This window comes from Silurus meridionalis, chromosome 6 (genome assembly GCF_014805685.1).
Source record: "Silurus meridionalis isolate SWU-2019-XX chromosome 6, ASM1480568v1, whole genome shotgun sequence".
In the NCBI taxonomy this organism is placed as follows: Eukaryota; Metazoa; Chordata; class Actinopteri; order Siluriformes; family Siluridae; genus Silurus; species Silurus meridionalis.
This window is the reverse complement of record NC_060889.1, coordinates 12,275,611-12,297,438: the sequence shown is the minus strand read 5'-3', so window position 1 is coordinate 12,297,438 and position 21,828 is coordinate 12,275,611. Positions and strand designations below refer to the sequence as shown.

General features: G+C 38.5%; 1 protein-coding gene across 2 annotated transcripts; it reads left to right on the top strand.

Moving 5' to 3' along the window:
• The first annotated feature begins 1,792 nt into the window (after window positions 1–1,792).
• mta2 (metastasis associated 1 family, member 2) lies at window positions 1,793–20,738 on the top strand. 2 transcript variants are annotated; one of them, XM_046852848.1, is made up of 18 exons: window positions 1,795–2,275; window positions 6,054–6,121; window positions 6,922–7,015; window positions 10,385–10,502; window positions 10,847–10,910; window positions 12,814–12,931; window positions 13,024–13,126; window positions 15,516–15,615; window positions 15,716–15,904; window positions 16,046–16,120; window positions 16,230–16,288; window positions 16,484–16,584; window positions 17,002–17,141; window positions 17,230–17,458; window positions 17,728–17,817; window positions 17,909–18,027; window positions 18,747–18,889; window positions 18,980–20,738. In XM_046852848.1, exons 1-18 carry the CDS (start codon window positions 2,248–2,250, stop codon window positions 19,131–19,133), a joined length of 1,992 nt encoding a protein of 663 aa, XP_046708804.1. In that variant the 5' UTR covers window positions 1,795–2,247; the 3' UTR covers window positions 19,134–20,738. The 2 variants fall into 2 exon arrangements, with proteins under 2 accessions (XP_046708805.1, XP_046708804.1); XM_046852849.1 differs by lacking the exon at window positions 18,747–18,889 and having other exon boundaries at window positions 1,793–2,275; window positions 18,980–19,137.
• The last annotated feature ends 1,090 nt before the right edge of the window (window positions 20,739–21,828 follow it).

Genomic DNA, 21,828 nt, shown 5'->3' with positions numbered 1-21,828 from the left:
TATATATATATATACTGTATATAAATACATTTAACGTGCATATGTATATATACAATTAATATAAGATGTAATTTGTTTATAGATTTCAAATACATCATAAATAAGGCGTCTCAGAAATGATCTATTAAAAGGGAAATACATTAAAGCAGTTTCTAGATGACCTGCAGATATTATCAAAGGTTTCTCTGTTTAATGTTCATCAGGTAATAAATATTTTAATTGTATTTGGTATTTATTTATTTATTGACTTCAAGTTACGTCACTGGGTGGCATATTGGTGCAGCAGGTTGCAGGGTCAAAAACAGTAGTACATATACAAATTAATCAAAAGCTAAGAGTAAAACAAAGTTTTAAGATATATTTTAAACACGGTGAATGTTGGAGAGTTCCTGGTGTGGAAAGGTGGATTGTTCATGAACCTAGGGGCAGCTACAAAAAAAAAAAAAAAAGTTTACATTTATATTGTGAGAAACATGAAACAGATAACAAACAAGAAACAGATACAAAATATTTAATATGTGATGTTGGCAGTCTATGGATAATATATGGCCGAAGAATATCAATTATATAGTCAGGAGTCCTTTTATTTACAATCCCCCAGTTCCTTCATGAGCTTGGTTTGCTGTGCAGTGATTCTCATGTTACCCCATGTTCACAAGGTTTCATCTGGGTTCTCTGGTTTTCTCCATCCATCCAAAAACCATGCAGGTAGGCAGACTAGCTGTTGTAGATTGTGTCTAAGTGTTAATATAATGTATGCGTGTGCTGCTCTGCTGTAGACAAAAGCATCAAAGTGTACTGAGTGCTCAGTGCTTTTAATGGATAAACATTTCCTAACACCTCATGAGAAAATTCAAACGTTGAACAAACTTGATATGGTGTAAGAATATATATAGAAAATATTGTAATGATTGTGTTAGTATGTGTAGAGTAGAAATAAAGTGGTAGTTACATTATATGCAGTGCAATATACTGTAAATTGGTACATCAGATGTGCAACTGTGAAAAATACAGTAATGCCATTATAGTACTTTTTTTTATCTAAATGTACACACTATCACCTTCAAAATAGTCCACTTGCATAGCAATACAGTGCTCCCAGCATGCTTGCCACTTCCGGGATGTGTCCTGGAAGTCTTTTTGAAGCGTGTCAAGCACCTGCATTTCGTGCTGGATCTCCACAATGGTGTCAAAATGGTGAACTTTGAGCTGGATCTTCATCTTCGGGAAGGAGGTGGTAAGAGAGATCATGCTGTTTTTGGCACGAAACTTACATTTAAGGAGAGCTTGGTGACATTGTCTTGCTGTCACTTGCTGTCCATGATGAAATTGCAAACGTGGTAATGCACGTGCTCTAAATAGCACCGGGTGCACACCTCCCGATGTACACAGGATGATGTCTTTTGGCATACTGAGATATGAAGTTTGGTGATTCCTGTGACTGTGCGTGCAGCCATGTGCTGCCATCTGTTGGCGTGTAAAAAAAATTACATTTTAAACCTTTTTGATACCACCTCGTGTATGTATATATATATATATATATATATATATATATATATATATATATATATATATATATACAGTGTATATAAAAGTGCTATATAAAAAGATAACATTTTGGAAACGGTGTAAAAATGAGCGCTTGTGTATATAATACAGAGCTCGAGCTCAGACTTTCTGTCTGCTCCGAAAACGACTTGGGCGCGGGAACCGAACTCCCCCAGAGTGACATCACGGACCTGATGATGACGTAGGTGATGATGAGGAAGGGGGTGATGAAGAGGAGGATGAAGCCGGAGCGGTGGAAGAGATGGGAGGAAGAGTGGCGTGAGACGCGCGCGCACACACACATACACACAGAGGCTGGCTGTCGAGGACCTCGCGTACATGCGTGCGCGCGCGCGTGTGTGTGTGTATGTATGAGTGTGTAAAACGCGTGAGCGACTGTGACTTTTTTGCGGGACTTCGCGAGACAATAGAGACGCGCTCGGAGCGTCGCGAGGCTCGCCGTAGCGGAAAGTTGAAACTTTTCGGCGCCGCCACAGCGATCGCGCGCGCGCTGCCGAGCCGGTCCCGGCTTTGTCTGCACACAGCGGCGCGCGACGGACTGGTCCGTGCACGCGCGAGAAATCAACATCCGCTCGGTGGTTTAATCCCACACGAGACTGCGCTCTGCGCGGTTTTCTTTTTTATTTTAGATATATAGATAGTTTTATTTTTATTTTTTTTAGGGGGACGAGAGTGAGAATGGCGGCGAACATGTACCGCGTCGGAGGTGAGTGATTTTAACACTGGAAATCAGGCTTTTCTTCTCTTCCCTCCTCCTCCTGGAGCTAGGCTAATGCTAGCTAACGCGGCTAGCCCGGTCAGGGCTGGCTGATTAATAGTTAGCTCGAGGATTCGTTAGCCTAAATGCTAACTAGCCTGTTAGCGCGGTTTCTCGTTTCATGGGTTAGCTAGCGTTCAGTATTTCCGCCTTGTCTACAATGAGCAGCTTTAGTTAGCTCGGTTTCTTAGCTAGCTAGCACGGCTCCGGGAATAACCTGTAAAAGTTTGTAAGGTGGCCGAACTGAAGTTGGAGAAGATATTAGACAGTTTGTAAGCGGGTTGAAGACTCTGGAAGTCTTTGACTGGATCACATGGGGATCAGGGTTTACTTTGTGGACTGGTTTATTTTAGTAGCTAACTTGGGCAAAGCGTATTCAAATCAGCCAATTAGCAAAATGAGTGAAAAAACTAGGAAACAGAGAAAGCGCAGTGTATAGTGTATTATACTAATATATTAATCTATAATAAGTAGCTGTAATCGTTTAGGGACTTTGTGTTAAATACCTTTGTACACTGTGCATCATTAGTTTGTATGAACTCTTATTAAAGACTAAGATTTAGATATATTTCTTGCAGTATATACTATACTATTTACTATAGTTTATTGGATTTATACGTGTGTGTGTGTGTGTGTGTGTGTGTGTGTGTGTGTGTGTGTGTGTTTTATATATATATATATATATATAAAATCTCCACCTAAAAAAGTATTTGTAAAAAAACGTAGATGTCGAAAATATAACATCCAGCAAGAAGAAGGGAATGAAATCTTAGTTTATATTTACAGTCCACACATACCCACAATGTACAAAACTAATTACCACAAAGCCTGAATAGATACCTATACAGTATAATAGCTCATTATTATAGGATGATTTATTTGTGTGTGTGTGTGTATGTATGTATATATATATATATATAATATAAATGTGTGTGCGCGTGCGTTTGTATATACTCTGTAAAGTATTTCATACTGTTATAATGTAGAGTACATATATGTATGTTTTTAATATAAACAAACACTGAGGAGTACAAGTTTGTTTATCCCCAGTTCAGAACAAGTCCTCATATGTAATGTATTACACAGATGTAGTGCTTGGCATCTGTGAGTTGATGAACATAGTCACTGGCAGCCTTCAGGAAAAAACAGATTAGAACGTAGAGATCTTTTTTTCCAGACTGTGAGTGTGTATGTGTGTCCTGAATCCATAGATGTTTTACAGTTCATGCAAAAGCAGACTGAGGAGCAGTGGCATGTAATCAGCTCGTGTTGATTAGTCTGTAATGTTAAAGCTTGCGTTTTTCTTTTTTTTTTTAGCTCCAGCTGCAAACATTCCTCAGCTGTAATGCTGTAATATTGTAAAGATGCCATGGTTCCCCTTTTTCTTACCTCTATTTAATAGGGAAGAAGAGATTTTTCAGTTGGAAGGTGTGCTTTTTCTAGTCATTCATTCATTTAAAGAAGAAAAAATCAGGTGCTTTTGGATGCTTGCAGAAATTTCAGGGTTCTGATGCTCTGTATGATGGTGTCATGCTTGTCATGCCTGCCTGTTAACGCAGTTTTAGATATGTTTGTGTGCTTCCTCTCTGTTCTACAACTCCTTCCTCTGTGATCTAAGGTTTATAGACGTGGTGTGTTGTGTGTCCTGTTTGAACTACATCATGCGTCTCAGCCAAATGAGCCGCTAAGTCGATCTCGCTGTGCTGTGCTGCATATATACACACACACACAGACACAGACACACACACACACACACACACACACACACACACACACACACACACACACACACAATGTGTGCCTGAGCAATCTATTGTCCAGGCTGCTTCATGTACCACCTGAGCGCTCCCTCTCTTTGAGCATCCTAATACACAAATGAGGAGCCCTGACAATGGCTTGATAAATGATGGGTTCATACAACACCAAGTAGAGAATCTCTATGCCATCCAAAAACATTATGCTATGGCAAAAATGTAAACCTCCCGTCATCAATTATTTATTAAATAAATACAGTATATTTAAATTTCATGTATGTGCTGATTTTTCTTTTGAGAACATTCGCTCAGTTATTTAAATGAATTATTATTTTTCTTTTTATATTATTTAATCGTTTGTGTGGCTCTTCCATACATGCATAAGTCCACATAGGTTTTAAAGCTCCAGTTTTGGAAACAAACACAAAGTGAAGCTGCTGTAAATATTATTGACTGCTTAAATGGCAAATTTTTTTATATATAAGAATTAACCCTGAGGAGTGTGTTGTAATTATTTAACTTTTTTGCTTAGTCCATCATCATGTCTCCCTATCATATTTGATCTATGCATCAAATTGTTACCTGTTACGTTTTTAATTGGGTAAGTCTGTGCATGTTTTGTGCATATATAATTTATTTATTTTTTATTTACATTTATTTTTCAGCAGAAGTCGAGATGAAAAATGTGCACGATTATGATGAAAAAAATATATTTAGGCTGTTAACGAATCGTCTTACAGTTTTGGGAAAAGAGATGCATAGAAATCAGGTTATTGTACTTGATTTGAAAATGCCATAGACAACGAATAGTATAGTTATATTTAATAGTAAATCAGTTTTAATTTGGAAATAAAGTATATATAAGTAAAGCAACACTTTCTAAATCAACGAACAATATTAATATGGATACATAGTTCACAAAAATGAATATATTTTTTTTAATTGTTATACTGACTAAAGATGTAGGCTTGATGTTTAAGTTACAGTATCCTCAGGCTTAACAGATGTGCATGAGAAATAATGCCAATATTTAATATGAGATTTTTCAGCTTTGTGGCCACTGCATGGCAGTGTAGCTACAGGCTTATTACAAAGCTTTCAGTTATGTCTGCTTGTGTGTGTGCATGTGCGGTGAAGTGCAAATAATATTTGTCTTGTGTTGAATGATAAGCCTACTTGAGACAAAATAGCAAGGATAGTGTTCTGTACCCGCTCCATGTGATTCCCATTGTTTGAGCGCTTCAGCTAAGGGGTCAAACCTCTAACAGGTTCCAATCCTGCAAATCCTGACTAAGTTTGCGTGACAATCGTTGATTTTCTAAAAGAAGTTTGTTCCAAAAGGGAGACAGCAGAAATGCTTGTGTTTGAGTGTAGCTGTGTTTTCTCAGCATCCACTGTAGTTTGTTTTTGTATCAACGAGCTGTTGAAATTGTTGAATGATTATTAAACAAGAAATCAATGTGCACGTTCAGAATGTTTCGGACCACAGATTCATTCTAATTAAAGACAGATATGAGTTATGAATGTGAATAATCACATTAGACAGGCTGGTGTTGTCCAATTTAGTTTGTGTTTCAGCCACACACTCTCTACAGAACACTGCTGCATTGTCGTTGTCTTGACTGAGAAATTCTGTGTACAATTATAAGTTTCATTTATTATTCATTACCTGTCTTTATAACATCTGGAAATCTTCTGATGTACCTTTTTCACTTTCTTGTGCATGGACAGATTCAGTAGTCCTTTCTCTAGTTTCTTTAAGATGTTTCAGTACATGTTTTCACTAAAATGCTTCTGTAACCCTCTCTCGGGTATCTTTTCAATACTTTGTCCTGCTTAGGAGCGATTAGCAACGCTGCCGGATGCCTGTTTTCCCAAATCATTGCTGATTTTGCTTTACTGAAACAGTTGCTATTAAATATTTGTAGAAAAATGCCACTTTCATGTATCATATTTTTTTTTCTCTTCTACAGATTATGTGTACTTTGAGAACTCGTCCAGTAATCCCTACCTGATCCGTCGAATAGAAGAACTCAACAAGGTGGGGAGGACTTCTGTACTTTTTATCTCTCATATTATTTGTGTGTTGTATAAATCCATGTCTGAGCTACAGCATAATGGAAGTGTACAGTAATTTCACAGCGTGATGGCTCTTATATAGTGTGTGTGTTAGTTATTGTAAAAAAAATTAGAAGGGTTGAAATGCATTTATATATGATGCTTTTACGATTGATTTGCATCCCACTGGATATCTATCTATCTATCTATCTATCTATCTATCTATCTATCTATCTATCTATCTATCTATCTATCTATCTATCTATCTATCTATCTATTTTTATATATATATATATATATATATATATATATATATATATATATATATATATATATATATATATATATATATATATAAATTATAGACTTTTGGACCTCAGGCATGCAGTCATTGTATTTTGTTTGATCAAAGATCTTAGTGACTTTCTAATAAAAAAGATATTTTTGGTGCAACTAAGGTAAATAGCTTCTATTGTGAATTGTTCAACACATTTTTTCAGTTGTGAAATGTTGCTTATACAAACTCACCGATAAAATGGTTTAGTGCGTGTTTTTGCTTTGCTCGTATAACTACAGAATTGATTACAATAGTTTAAGTGTTTGGCATAAAAGCCTATCTATAAATGAAAGGGCAAACTATTCATGTATTTTGTTAAGTAAACCTGCAATCTGAATGCATATTCTGTAAATACAGGAGGGACATTATGTTAGGGCTGGAACCCATGTGTTGCTGGATAAGTGGTAGGACTGGTCTAACTGTTGTCTCTGAATTATCTCTTGCAGACGGCCAATGGAAACGTAGAAGCCAAGGTCGTGTGTCTCTTCAGGAGAAGAGATATTTCTAGCAATCTTAACACTCTTGCTGACAGCAATGCTAGTAAGTCCAGCATGTTTATTATTAATCGCCCTTTCACTTAATTCATTTTTCTTGTTCTTTTTTGTTTTTGTTTTTTTTTTTTTTTGGTGTTTGGTGAACTCTGACCTTTGAAATTCCAGGTGAAGACAAGTAATTGATAAGTGTGACCTTTTTCCAAAAATCTAAAATAGAGGGGGGAAAAAGCATTGGTTTAAAACAATATTATGCAAATTAAAGAAGGCGGAAAAAAGCTGCCTGATTTAGCCATCTCTCTGCATACAGGAACAGATATATCCGATTGTCATTTATGCAGCATGCCTGTGAAGAAATTTTGCATTCACAGAAAATGCAATGGTACTAGGGGAAAAAAATAAAATACTCAACACGATGCTAAAACTGTAGTGTTACTTTGCTTCCATGCAACAATCAGAGCCAGTGACTTTATAGAACGCCAACAGTCCAGTTGTTCCTGAATCGGGGCTTGAGCTTCAAACAATAAAATTAGGCGATGTATTTATTTATAATAAACAGAAGCTCGGCTTGGCTTTTATTTCTGTTGTTGCTACAGTGTCTTTTTACACATCAGCCTTAACAATTTCCCTGACTCGCCTCAGACTTCTCTGGATGTCCGTTCTGGCACGTGTTCACCTATAACCCCTTCTCAACAGATTGCTGTTAAATGAATCCACAAAAAGTGCATGCATGCATGGAAGGAGCTAAAACGTAACACTTTGCAACTAAGAGTGTGATCACGGACACCATGTTGGCACCGCTGTTGACACTCCCTTGGCAGCTGTTTTGCACCGTGCAGAATTAGAGCCATACGTGTTCGTACTTAATAGTGGAATGTGCTAAGACTTTGATGTTTGCATTTTATTAGTGTGGAAGCAAAACACTACATTCAACAGTAAAATGAGTTGTAAGATTTTTTTTAACTGACCGATTAATATATATGATGAATATTCTACATGCTTTAACAAGTGCTTAAAGGCCAAATAATCCATTGGCTCAGGTCCCCAAGACAAAGCGCCATTGGTGGTCAAGAAACATAAATGCTGAGCTGTGGGCTTAGTCTGTGGTCTGTCGCAAGTTTAAGATGCTTAGGATGAAAGTGATGAACGAGTGGGGTGTGCTGTTGAGTTGCGTGGGAATATGGATATATGATTGGCGCATAGTACACATAAAATAATCTTGAATCCGTTATGCAATCCGATGACATCAATTCAAGTGTTTGTTTTAAAGATAAGTTATTTAAAAAAAAAAATAATAATAATCTAATAGTTCAACAATTCATTAAAATGCATTTATTGCTTTAAATAATCTTTCAGGACAGATTAAAATATTTGAAATCATTGGAATCATTAGGAATCATTGTTCCGATGCATTGTATTAGAATTAAATGGTATATAAATGTGTATGGAGTAGATTACAGAGAACGCTTGCGGTTTGTTGTGTTGTATCTGTTTGTTGGTGTGTTCACTCTGTACATGTAGAGGGTTTGATGTCCACTCTTGGAATACTGGAGCGGATAAAGTCTTCTGGAGTTGATTCTGTGTTCAGAAGGTCTGTGTACAAAGTACTGTGTCTGGCTTTGTATAATAGCAAAGTTTACATATTACAAAGCCAGAAAGGAATTTGCTGTTAACAGGCAAATCCAAGACCTTGAAAATGTTGTTAAACATCTGAAATAAAATTTTCCATTTGCTTGAGTGTCAATCAACCAAAAGTGATTTGATTTGGCTTCCTGCAAAAACAATTCAGTGGCGTTTATATTAAAAGCGGTCTTAAACTGGTGTATTTACTAAAGGATGGAGCTGAGCGTGTAAATCGAGGACAGATTACAGTTCCAGGCATTTCTGTGTAGATCCACTAGTTTCTGCCACTAAACTCTTTGAGGTCACAAATGGATTTGATCAGAAGCAGCGTTACCTGATCAACTTCTTTTACAAATTCAGACCCAGCATTATGAGCGAATACTAAACGGAAACACAAAAGAAGAATTTATATTTAGCAATTCGATCAGCTCAGATAAGTCACTACCAGGTTTACTCAAACTGGTTGATTTGTATCATCTCAGCTCTTTTCATGTACTTTATTATTCTCATAGAAAAGAAAAAAAAATACAGCCAATTATTATGCAAACAGAATGGAACAGGAAATTTGATACATTTTGATAAACCATGGAGACATGGCTCGATAATATTTGGGATACACTTGGCACACATGTCCCCAACCACCTCTGCATGTGGTCTGAGCAATCCGCTCTCAGTACATGTTTAGCTTCTCAGACCTTTTCTTAGCTTTGGCCACTTGTTAATGTCAAACGTAAATGCGGCTTTAGACTATTTTGTTATGCCGTTATTCAAGACAACAACTACTACTTGTTTCTGGTTTTTTTCATCTTTAAGATGCTGACCACTTAGTCCAGACAACACTTCCCCCCCATTCACTTGCACACCCGATGCAGACTTGTCTGGGTGCTTGAGTGTGTCTTCCATTAGCCTTGAGCCCACAGTCCTGGTGCTGTACACAGAACAAAAGATCCTTCATGGCACATGCAAGGCCCTGGCATAGAATGGGTTAATGCTGGCTCGTTTGTGTCTTTGTCCTGTCTATAAGTGACTAGTGTGTCCTAAGTGCAACAGAGATCATATATATATATATATATATATATATATATATATATATATATATATAATTAGACACACACACACATGCACGCACTCGTGTGTGTTTGTGAGAGTGGGGGATGGGCGCCTCAGGTTCGATGCACAGGGTTTCCTAGGAAAATTGGCAGGGTCTTGCTGGCCGAGGGGGTGGGGCTCGAGACTGGCAGGAGGCCCTAATAGAGAGGGGTGTGGTCTAAAGTTCCACCCATTCACTGACGGGGATTCCTTAGGCTCAGTGCAGGGGCAGAGTTTGGTCACATCCTCTGATGTGCACATCCACTTCTGACAGGTTTTACCTCACTTGTGCATCTGCTTAAAAAATGAGCAGTTATATTCTGGTTTTGAGAAACAACAAATGAATACTGTAGAATTTAATTATATATATATATATATATATATATATATATATATATATATATATATATATATATATATGTGTGTGTGTGTGTGTGTGTGTGTGTGTGTGTGTGTGTGTGTCTGTTTTTATTATGCCCTGTATGAGGTTGTATCATTCATATAATTAATAATTTACTTTTAGGATTGTTATATGCACATTATTTTTCGTTTTCTTTTTTGGATGTACTCCATTTGCCTACACATCTTGGATAATCTTTTAAAAGAAACTGTGTTCTTTGCTCAGTTTAAATTAAATAATTATCTGTAAACACCCTTAGGTACACACACTGATTTTTGTTTTGTTTTTTGTTTTTTTCCTTTCCAGGAGACTTTGAGGAGGAATCCAAGCAGCCAACGATCCCCGATCAACAAAAACACCAGCTTAAACACAGAGAATTGTTCCTGTCCCGACAGTTTGAGTCTCTTCCTGCCACACACATACGGTGAACAGTTTTCTTTCTCACACGGGCAAAAAATTCTGTGTTTTCTCTTGTGATGTGAGGACGGTTTTTATTTATTTTTATAAAAAAAAAATGTTGGGCTTAGAATTAGTTTGCATAAAAGCTATGGTATGCAAAATTTTTCAGTGTTTTCACTTTTGTTCAGTGATACAACAGCACTGAGCGGTGGTGCAGGAATGGTGCTGTTTTCTGTCATTATCGATTGCTTTTGTTTTTAATAATGTTGATTTCTTGCCCCAAAGTTTATGCCAAACCATGTCTTTATTGAGCTCAATTTGTACACAGAGATATAGTGCATTGTCTGACTTATATTACATTCTCTGCAGAGGGAAATGTAACGTCACGCTTCTGAATGAGACTGATCTTTTAACCGGCTACCTAGAAAGAGAGGTAAGTCACGGTTCGGTACAATTTTAGTGTGGTTAGGGGGGAGAAATGCAAAACCTAAAATTGCTTGTTTTTAATTATCGCAGTTTATTATTGACATTTGTGAACATCAACTGATTACATTTTTGAACAGTTTTAAATTTAAATTAAGCTTGTTTAAATATTATTTAAAATATTTTATAAAAAATAGAATAAATCAAATTAATGTAATACACTTTTATGTGGATTTAATTGAGTAATTATTTAAATTGTCACAAATCAAATAAATGAAAGTTGGGTAATACAGATGTGTGTGTTACATTTGATATATAATTTTCTTTAAAGACGTGTTCTACTTATTTCAACATATTTTAACAAATGTCTTCATTCCTTCTATCCATTCATTCACTCCCTCTACACTAGTAATATGGATTCTTTAGCGTGCTCATGTATGTGCAAAAAAGCATCTTATTTCTGATACAGAGTGAGTTTTTTTTTTTTTTTTTTTTTTTTTAATAACTTATGGCATTGTTTATGTTTTCAAGTTTAATATTTAAAAAAATGCACTCAAAGTGTGAGGTGAAGACTAAACAAACTTGCGGTCTGCCACTTATATTTTCCTGAGGAATCTCAGATTGTAACTATGTTTCACACATTGCCTTTGGTACACGTGTGTGTGAGAAATTTTGGCACGTGTACCGTTGCACCCCTTAAAATTAAAATTTGATATTGTATCCTACAAAAGTGAGTACACCTCTCACATTTCAGCAACCATTATAGTAGATCTTCTCAAGGAACAATACCATAGAAATGAAAATGGACATATTTTAGAGTAGTCAGTGTGCAGCTTGTATAGCAGTATATACTTACTATCCTCTGAAAATAACTCAAAATACAGCCATTATTGTTTAAATAACTGGCAACAAAACTGGGTACACAATAAGTGAACATGTCAAAACTGTCCAAAATGTTATTTTGTGTGAGCACATTATCTAGAACTGCCTTAATAAGCCTTTAATGGAATTCACCAGAGCTGCACAGGTTGTTGCTGGGATCCTTTTCCACTCCTCCATAATGACATCACAGAGCTGCTGGATGTTGCACATGGCTCTTATCCACCTTCTGCTTGAGGATGCTCCACAGGTGCTCAGTAGGGTTCAAGTCTGGAGACATACTTGGCCACTTCATCACCTTCAGCTTACTCTTCAGCAAACCATTTGCAGGCTTTCTTGTGAGCCAGCTTCAGAAGAGGCTTTCTTCTGGGACAACGGCTATGCAAACCGACTTGTTGCAGTGTGTGGTTTATGGTCTGAGCACTGACAAGTAGACCTTCTGCTTCTGCAACTTTTAAAGCATTGCTGGCAGCACTCATGCATCTGTTTGTTTTTTAAAGCCGGTTTGTGCACTTGATGCACAACACAAGGAATAAAACTCTTTGATGGACCCTTTTGAGGTCTGTTCCGAGTGAAACCCGTCTTGGGAAAACATTTATACGACTGTGGCCACTGTACTGTAACTCAGTTTCAGGGTGTTACTGATCTTTTTATGGTCTCGGCCATCTTTTTGGAGAGCAACAATTCTAATTCTCAAATCCTTAGTTTTCTTTGCCATGAGGTGCCATGTTGAAAAATCTGTGGTCTGTATGAGAGAATTGTACTCAAAGCACCAAATTTGACCTGCTCTAATATAACATACACAAATTTGTATGGTCCTGTCAAGCAGACCGTGCGGAACATAGTTAAAATCTATTGATTCTTTAGCGTTTTATGTCCAGCTTCAAGAATTTCTCTTAAAAGGAGAAAATCCTGACAATTCCGAATATCGAAGGAGTGAATGAATTGAAGGAGGGAAGAAATGGGGACATGTTAAAACAGACCAGTGTTGTCCCTTAGATTACTGAATCTCTTTGTGTTTTTGTGCACTGTAGGACTGTTTCTTCTACTCGCTGGTGTTTGACCCGGTTCAGAAAACCCTGCTGGCTGACCAGGGTGAGATCAGGGTGGGCTCCAAATATCAGGCTGAGATTCCTGACAAATTGCCAGAAGGTACAAAATTGAAATTCTGTCCAAATGATCCGTGTCTGCTGTTATTGTAGCCAAGCATAACTTGACATAAAATCATTACTGTCTGATTAAAGTTGATGCGGACACAAGAGTACAAGAGAAACTGGAGACGAAGGTGTGGGATCCAGATAACCAGCTGAAGGACTCTCAGATAGATCAGTTCCTGGTGGTGGCCCGGTGAGTTAGTATTTAAACCTAGAATAAAGAACTTAGATGAAGGTGCAGCAATTTCTTAATCTCTGTACATTTAATATTTAAACTAATAAAGTTAATTTAGTGGGATGGAGAACATAGAGGTCTAACTGGTTTTGTTTTCTGTTCTAATGAAACATTATAATGCCTTTCCAGTGTGATGCATCATTTGATGCTTTATTATGAAAGACGCTGTTTCTAACAGAAGACTGTTTTTGTGTATATTGTTATATTGATTGATTTAACATAACTGTTAGTGCCTTTAACTATAAGGTACATATTGTTTGTTGTTTTTTTCATAGTAAATACTGAGAATGAGTTGTTGTTTTTTTTTTTTTTTTGGAGGAAATTCCTTAAAGGCATTATTAGGGCCCGAGCACCGAGGAGCAGGCCAGAATGGCCCTATTGTTTTCCTTAGAATTTATTATTTTTTTATTTTTTTAATTTTTTTTTATTTTTTACACACATTGGTCATTAGAGGTCCCTTAACATACTCGAAAACTCTTGAAATTTGGCACACACATCAGAGTCCTTTGTCACTAGGGCCTTAGAAAGGCTGGTATACAGGCGTGGCAGGGGGGCTCTGTAGCCAAAAAACAAACATTCGTGCACAGATCGGGCAATTATGTACGCACATGTACGAGAGTTGGTAGGCATATAGATCTCATCGAGCCGAACAACTTTCGCCCTCTAAACTATGAGCTACGCCCAACAGGAAGTCAGCCATTTTGGTTTGTTTTATAAGTGCATGTGGTGAACTTTTAAATACTCCTCCTAGGGAATTCATGCGATTGACATCAAACGTGGCGAACATGATGTCGAGACATTGGACTTGCTAAATTGCGAAGGATTTTGATATCTCGAACGCTGCTGCCGTGGCGAGGCGACAAATTTATGGCGAATTCGGAGAACAGGAAGTGTTTAATATCTAAAGCAAAAAATGTCTTATTCAGATGACACGCTGTGTATATGTTCTGCCAAGGATTCCGTTCGCATCGATGTGCCTATTGTGAATCTCGGACATAGCGCCACCAACAGGCGCCAGGAAGTGTGTCAGTCACAAAAGGTGGATTTTTTGACAGTTGCATGTGGTGAACTTTTAAATACTCCTCCCAGGATATTTATGCGATTGACACCAAACGTGGTCAACATGATGCTGAGACATTGTAGATAATAAATTGCGAAGGAATTTTTGATATCTTGAACACCGTTCCCATGGCAACGCCTCAAACTTTACTTTCATTTTCAGGCGTATTTAAGCACTTGGCATGCACTTTGTGTGCCTTAGCATGCTCGAAAACACCGGAGATTTGGCACAAACGTCAAAGTCGTCTGCCATTAGGACCGGTCAAAGGCTGGAACATAGGCGTGGCAATAGGGCTCTGTAGCGCCCCCTGTAATATAAAAACAAATATTGGTGCACAGATCAGGCAAACATGTACGCACATGAACGAGAGTTGGTAGGCATATAGATCTCATCGACCCAAACAACTTTCACAATCAAACCTATTAGCTCCGCCCAACAGTAAGTCGGCCATTTTGGATGGTTTTATAAGTGCATGTGGTGAACTTTTAAATACTTCTCCTAGGGAATTCATGCGATTGACATCAAACATGGTGAACATGATGCCGAGACATTGCACTTGCTAAATTGTGAAGGGCTTTTTTTATATTTTGAACGGTGCTGCCATGGCGAGGCGACAAATTTATGGCAAATTCAGAGAAACAGGAAGTGTCTAATATCTAAAGCAAAAAATGTGTTATTCGGATGACACGAGTGTGTATGTTCGGCCAAGGATTCCGATCGCATCGATGTGCCTATTGTGAATCTTGGACATAGCGCCACCAACAGGCGCCAGGAAGTGTGTCAGTCACAAAAGGTGGATTTTTTGACAGTTGCATGTGGTGAACTTTTAAATACTCCTCCTAGGATATTCATGCGATGGCGAGACATTTTAGATGATAATTTGCAAAGTGATTTTTGATATCTCGAACGCTGTTCTCATGGCAATGCGTCAAACTTACATTTTATTTCAGGCATATTTAAGGCTTTTGGCATGCTTAAATTAACTTGAAATTTGACACATACATCACATTTGTCGGCTGTTAAGTGTGTCCAAAAATTGTCGGACAAGGGTGTGTCTCTTAAGTGGCCCACTAGCGCCCCCGTTTGTCTAAAATGTGTGGTTTCTTTTACTTACAGGCCCCAAATGGGTCAGTAACAACATAAAATAGTCCACTGATATTTACCCACTTGATGCACTTGCACCCCGTGCATTGTTTTCTGGGGGGCACCGTATAGCGATACACAAATGTGCGAGGGCCCGCCATCGCTGCTTGCAGCTATATTTTTATGTGGTTTTCTTTTTTGCAGGGCTGTGGGGACTTTTGCCCGTGCCTTGGACTGCAGTAGTTCTATTCGCCAGCCAAGTCTGCACATGAGTGCAGCAGCTGCATCCAGAGACATTACCCTGGTGAGAGGATATGCATATATGCGCATGAAAACGCTGAACATACACAAATCAGTTTTATTGCCATCTTATTACGCATCTGATTCAATTATTTGCTTTCCAGTTCCATGCCATGGACACACTGCAGAAGAATGGTTATGACTTGGCCAAGGCCATGTCCACACTGGTGCCACAGGGCGGCCCTGTGCTCTGTCGGGACGAAATGGAAGAATGGAGTGCCTCGGAAGCCATGCTGTTCGAGGAAGCACTGGAGAAATATGGCAAAGACTTCAATGACATTCGCCAGGACTTTGTGAGTTTACACGTTTTTTTGTTTGCCTTACTCATCTGCACAAGTCTTATATACGACTGGATAGTCTCTGAAAGGAAATTTCATTGGTGTTGGTTGAATGCTGTTATGTAGTTGCCTGAAAAATTTGTTTTGCTTTCCTAGTTACCTTGGAAGTCATTAGCCAGTGTTGTTCAGTTCTATTACATGTGGAAAACCACAGACCGTTATATCCAGCAGGTGAGCCTTCAGGATTGTGCTTTTTTTTTTATTTTATTCAGTCCTGTTTTGTATTAACTGAACTTATGGTGCAAATTTCAGCTAATAGTTTTTTGTTTTTCAACTATAGAAAAGACTGAAGGCAGCTGAAGCAGACAGTAAACTGAAACAGGTTTACATCCCCACCTAGTGAGTATTTAGTGAAATAACACTTACTGTTTTTGTGTGGAAGTATTTGACAGTTTTCTTTTTATTCACCTCTATTTTTTGTGAACTATTTTTATATAACTAATGCAACCTAGTAGGCAGAATCGGTCACTGCTCTAAACATGATCGGATTTTGATATATATTTGGAAACTGAATTGGAATTTTGTTGTCACCAGCACCAAGCCCAACCCTAACCAGATTATGGCTCCTGGTAACAAACCCGGCATGAACGGAGCTGCAGGTTTTCAGAAGGGCCTGTGCTGCGAGAGTTGCCATAGTGAGTACCAAATCATTGCAATTATACCTACTCTATCTTTCCACCAATGATGCAGATTTGTTGGGGTGTTTTTTTTGTCTTGTACTACATTATACAAGGACTGAGTTATACCAGCTTTCTTATTATTTAAGTTTGTGTTTGGATTTTTAAACAGTGGACGGAAAGATCTGTCTTAAATTTTCCATATTATGAAATATGATTCAAGATTAGTTTTTCGAATTGAGATGTAGCTTGTGACGATGTGAGATGTGCCTCTGCCATCTAGTGGATGTCAGTTTTAATCTCTCGGGTGTAAATAAATGACAGATTTGAGAATGGCACTTGGCAGAATTACAATCCATGGAAACCATGTTTACAGATGAGCTAAGGATTTACTATTATCAGTTTAAAGCTGACATTTCCTCTGGTCTGCTGCAGCTGCTCAATCTCCTCAGTGGTATGCTTGGGGTCCTCCTAACATGCAGTGTCGACTCTGCGCCTCCTGCTGGATTTACTGGAAGAAATATGGTGGGCTAAAGACACCCACTCAACTAGAGGGTGCTACAAGACCTGGCTCGGTACGCCATGGCTACCATTTCTTACTGTAAATTTTGTGTAATTTAATACTGAATCTTTTACTAACTATGACCTCTCGTCCTGCCATAGGATGCCCCCTCACGTAGTCACATGACTCGTCAGGAAGTGCAGGGCATGTCACCCTTCACTAACAGCGCCGGCAGAGCTAAGCTTTTGGCAAAAAATCGGCAGACATTTATTCTGCAGACCACCAAGCTGACCCGTGTCGCTCGGCGTGTGTGCCAGGACATCCTGCAGTCACGTCGTGCTGCCCGCCGCCCCTACGCATCCATCAACGCCAATGCTGTAAAAGCAGAGTGTAAGTGTACTTTGCTTATTCATCTTTGTACCGACACAAATTGTGCTTCAATTCTAGAGAGCCCTAATGTTATAATAAAGACATTATTCATTGAATATTGATATTAACATAGGTCAAATGCCATGATAGATTTACATCATAATCATCCCATAAAGGGGTTATATTATATCACTTTTTATACTATAATTAATTCTTTAAAATAAATCTTATAATTTGAATTCTGAACACAGATATTAACTACACAGTGTTTCTTTTTTGCGGTCCTTTAGGTATGATCAGACTCCCCAAAGTGGCAAAAGTTGCTATGAAGAACCGCCCTATTCCACGACCATCTCTCATTAACATAGTCAAAGAATTAGGTGAGTTACACATTGGTATACATCACCTATACAGCTGTTGAGATGCTAATGTAGGTGATGTACTAAGTGTGTGTGTGTTTCTGGTCTTTAGCTGTCCAGGCTCCCCTTAAACTTAAAGCTCCTAGAGGTGCTCCCACTCCAATCAATCGCAACCAGGCCAACCAACCCCGCAGTGCAACGGCCCTGCTTGGCAAGAGACCGTTTGAAAGTGTAAGCTCTCACTTTTTCTCTTTGCTCTTTCATTATCTCTATTTATCTCTTATTCCGGGCTCACATTGTGCGATTTTGGCCGTCTGAAAATCCTAAAAGATTCCTATAATCCTTGGCTAAAATCTGTAGTCTTGGTAGTTGCTGGTTTGACATGTTCACCCACAGCCGATAAATGGCCATTGCAAAAAAAAAATTCCTCCAATGAAATTCTGGCATTCTACGACAATGACTGTCAAACCAAGAACCAATAGGAGCGCTGAACCTGATGAGGCAATTAGCGCAACAACTTCAAATCACCTCAGGGAAAATGTTGAAACGAGTCAGGTGGACAGTACAGCAAAAAGAGAAATGTATTGGGTTATGGATAGAAAAGGAGTGTAGGAGATGTTTTTATTATTAAGGCAAAATGAACGCAACAGATTGTTTTTGTTTGCTGCTAGCTACCGTTGGTGAGACAACGCGGGTCTGAACGTGTCACCAATTGATGACGTAAAACTTTGGACGAGTCTTGCATCTGATTTTGACTGTCTTACAGTCTGACATTGACAACTAAGATCCTACAGTGTGACCTGGGGATCATGTTCGCACAGTCTGACAAACAACAATCAAGGACTATAAAAGGACTATAAAAATCGCACAGTGTGCATCCAGAATTAGGTTTGTCTTGTATGTCTTGCACATACTGCACCACTTGACCATCCTCGTCCTGTTTCCTGCAGGGGGGCGGACACTCGTTCTCCACCAACGGGAGGCCATTTATGAGCGGCATGAGGACGACCGCCCAGTCAGTCATAAAGCGCCAGAGAGTTAGTCAGGCAGATGCTCCAAATCCTGTAGTTTTTGTGGCTACTAAAGAAACCAGGTGTGTACCTGCAGAACGCTCTTAGCCAACTATGTCCAATTCAACTTGCTGCTCATGTATATAAAAAAAATTAACCTGTATTTGTTTCAGGGCCCTGAGAAAACACCTTACTCAGGCTGAGATGAGACGAGCAGCTAGGAAACCCAACATCCCTGTCAGAGTGAAACTTCCTTTGCCACCCCGGCCAATTCCTGTCCCCGTTCTACCCTCTAGCACCAGCGAGCCAATTGTGCTGGAGGATTAATGACTTTTTCTTTTTTTTTTTTTTTTTTTTTTTAAAGGCTGCATCACCTCACATTACCCCATCTATATGTTTCCTTTTTTTTCCCCCTCATTATTTCAACAACAAAAGATTTGTGTGCTGTCTTCCCCTTTCATTATTTCCTTGTTTTACAAATATCCTTTTTTTTGCCTTGCCATATCTATTTTCTATCATTTCTTGTTTACTTTTTCTTTGTTGTTATTCAACCTGTGAGCTTTATTAAGAAACATGCACACAGATTAGCTTCTGCCCCACATAATCACACAGCAGCACACATCAAGCTTTCAAAATGGACTTTGTAGTGTTTTATTCCTGTAGCATAGTTTATTTCCCCCTACACTCTCCTCTCCTTTCTCTTTCTGTTTTTTTTTTAAAATGGCGAATATTTTTAACTGTGTAATTTAAATCTGATAAAGCGCAACATGAAATGATGGTGATAAAGCACACTTTATTTTTGTCCTCCAGGTCTATCTTTATTTGTGTAAATATTAACATTTTTCAGGAGTGATATCTTTAATGCTGGTGTGGTAAGGGGTGGGTTTTTTGGGGTGGGGGGGGGAGTCTGGCATGTCTCTTATTTGGTCTTTCTTTGTTAAACAAATTCAGTATGTACGTGCTCCTTTTTTCTATAGTCAATCTAATGGTTGGAAACCTGTAGTGTTTCTTTTAGTGGCTTTGTTCTATTTACCCCAATCTGAAGTTTCCCACCTGACTAATCTTTAAAAGAGCTCGACTAGACCACAGGATGCAGGACCGCATCAAGGTCAGCTCTAGTGACAGGACAACTTTTATTTATGGCCCATTCGCCTCTCTTTTTTGTGTTTTGTTGTTCAATATGTGATTTTTTTTTTTCCCCCCTTTTTCTGTATTAAAAAATAATTACAAACACATTTGATGTGCTGATGTGTTTGAGGCACCAATTTGAAAGATTTAAGCGCAAACGGTGACACAGAGCCCTTTATCAATGTATGCAGTGTAGATCAAGGTAAAAGGTGTTAGAATGGGTGGGAGGGAGATGGGTGGGCTGAGGTGGGTCAGAGAAACCCTGTGGCAGCTTCTGGTTGTTTTATTTTGGTCAGTTCTTCCTCATTTTAGGTCTTATTCTTTTTTTTTTTTTTTTGTCCTTTGTATCTATGAAATATAAAAGAAAAAGCCATACAATTTTAAGTTTTCAGTTATGTGTTTGCCAAGAGGGTCAGATACTCAATGTAATCCAGTGGCTTACTTACAAAATGGCACTGCCTGTAAGGTAACGTAGTGGCTAGATAACGTAGTTAGAGAAATTGAAAGAGAAAAGGATTTTTTTTTTTTCTTTGCCTATGATGTAAAATTGGGTTCTTAGTAACGGCTCTAATAGGTTGTAGACTGGTATTGAATCATGTCTTCATTTATCGTTTCATTTGTGCTTATGAATGATTGAATGAATGACTCATTTGCTGGGTGATTTGTCAACCACTGAATGAGCTCCACACAATATTCCCTTGTACATTGTTTTCCCCATAGTGTTGGGGTTTTTTGTAAGGTTTCTTAAACTGAGCGTGCACTGCACACTAAAATTAAAAATAAACGTTGACCTGTCCACCGAAATGAGTCACCAGTTTTATATAAAGGAAACATCCCTGTGTCCAACTCGCATACTACTGAAGAGTCGAGTCAAGAAGCTTTTAATGGCCTTTCAACCATGTATAGCCGACACATTATACAATGAATAGAAACAACGTTCCTCCTGAACCCTGGTGCCACATACAACAATCACAGAAAACACAGAACTAAGGACTAGTAAGTGTCCTCGCCACAAAAGTGCATTGCGTGCAAACAGTGCAAAGACAACACCAGACAGTGCAAAACAATACAGGACACTGCAAGACAAATACACAAAATAGCTCCACCAGTAAACCTGTTGTATATTGCACACTGTTGTGTGTAAAAGACAATGTAAACAGTAACAAAAATGTAAACAAAATGATGTGCAAAAGAGCAATAGCAGCAGTTCAGCTGGGCCAACCCCTGGTCCGCAGACCAGCACCGGTCCGTGGGTCAATTGATACCGGGCCGCACAGAAAGAATACATAACTTGGATTATTTCCGTTTTATTTATTATCTGATTCTGAACCGGATTCTCTCCGCCACATCTGTCTATGACTCTAACACATAATACATTACCGCTAAATTCAAACCCCCAAGCATGTAAAATGAACAACAAAAATAACAGTGGATTCACGTTTATTATTATATTTAGAAAATACCAGTTTTTATGCTGGTCGTATTATTTTATTTTGTTGTATTTATCCACCACACCTTAAAGGCCGGTCCGTGAAAATGTTGTCTGACATTAAAACGGTCCGTGGCGCAAAAAGGGTTGGGGACCACTGCTGTAGTAATGTGTGAAAGTCCTATTTATTTAGTTTTTGTTTTACTCTGGGATAATTGAAGAGGAGCCATTAACCAAACAGCTTAGATCAACTATTTGAGATTTAAATGTCTAAAGGGCTCTAGTTTTTTGTCAGTGACTTTATCTGTATTTAATACAAATGTGCCATTAGGGTTGCACAAGCCAGTGCCCCTCTGGTGCCGGTCCCGGATAAATGGGAGGATCGGTCGAGGCCCAGGTTACCAACACCCGCCACAGGTATCGTTAGCCAGCAAGGTACCAGTGGAAATTAGGCTACTAATGGCC

What these genes read in the sequence shown, in the direction of transcription:
- mta2 (XM_046852848.1), top strand. Translation starts at nt 2,248, where the DNA reads ATGGCGGCGAACATGTACCGCGTCGGAG. An exon ending in CAGTTCCTGGTGGTGGCCCG is followed by an intron (nt 13,127 to 15,515) that starts GTGAGTTAGTAT and finishes TCTTTTTTGCAG; the next exon opens with GGCTGTGGGGACTTTTGCCC. An exon ending in GTGCTGCGAGAGTTGCCATA is followed by an intron (nt 16,585 to 17,001) that starts GTGAGTACCAAA and finishes GGTCTGCTGCAG; the next exon opens with CTGCTCAATCTCCTCAGTGG.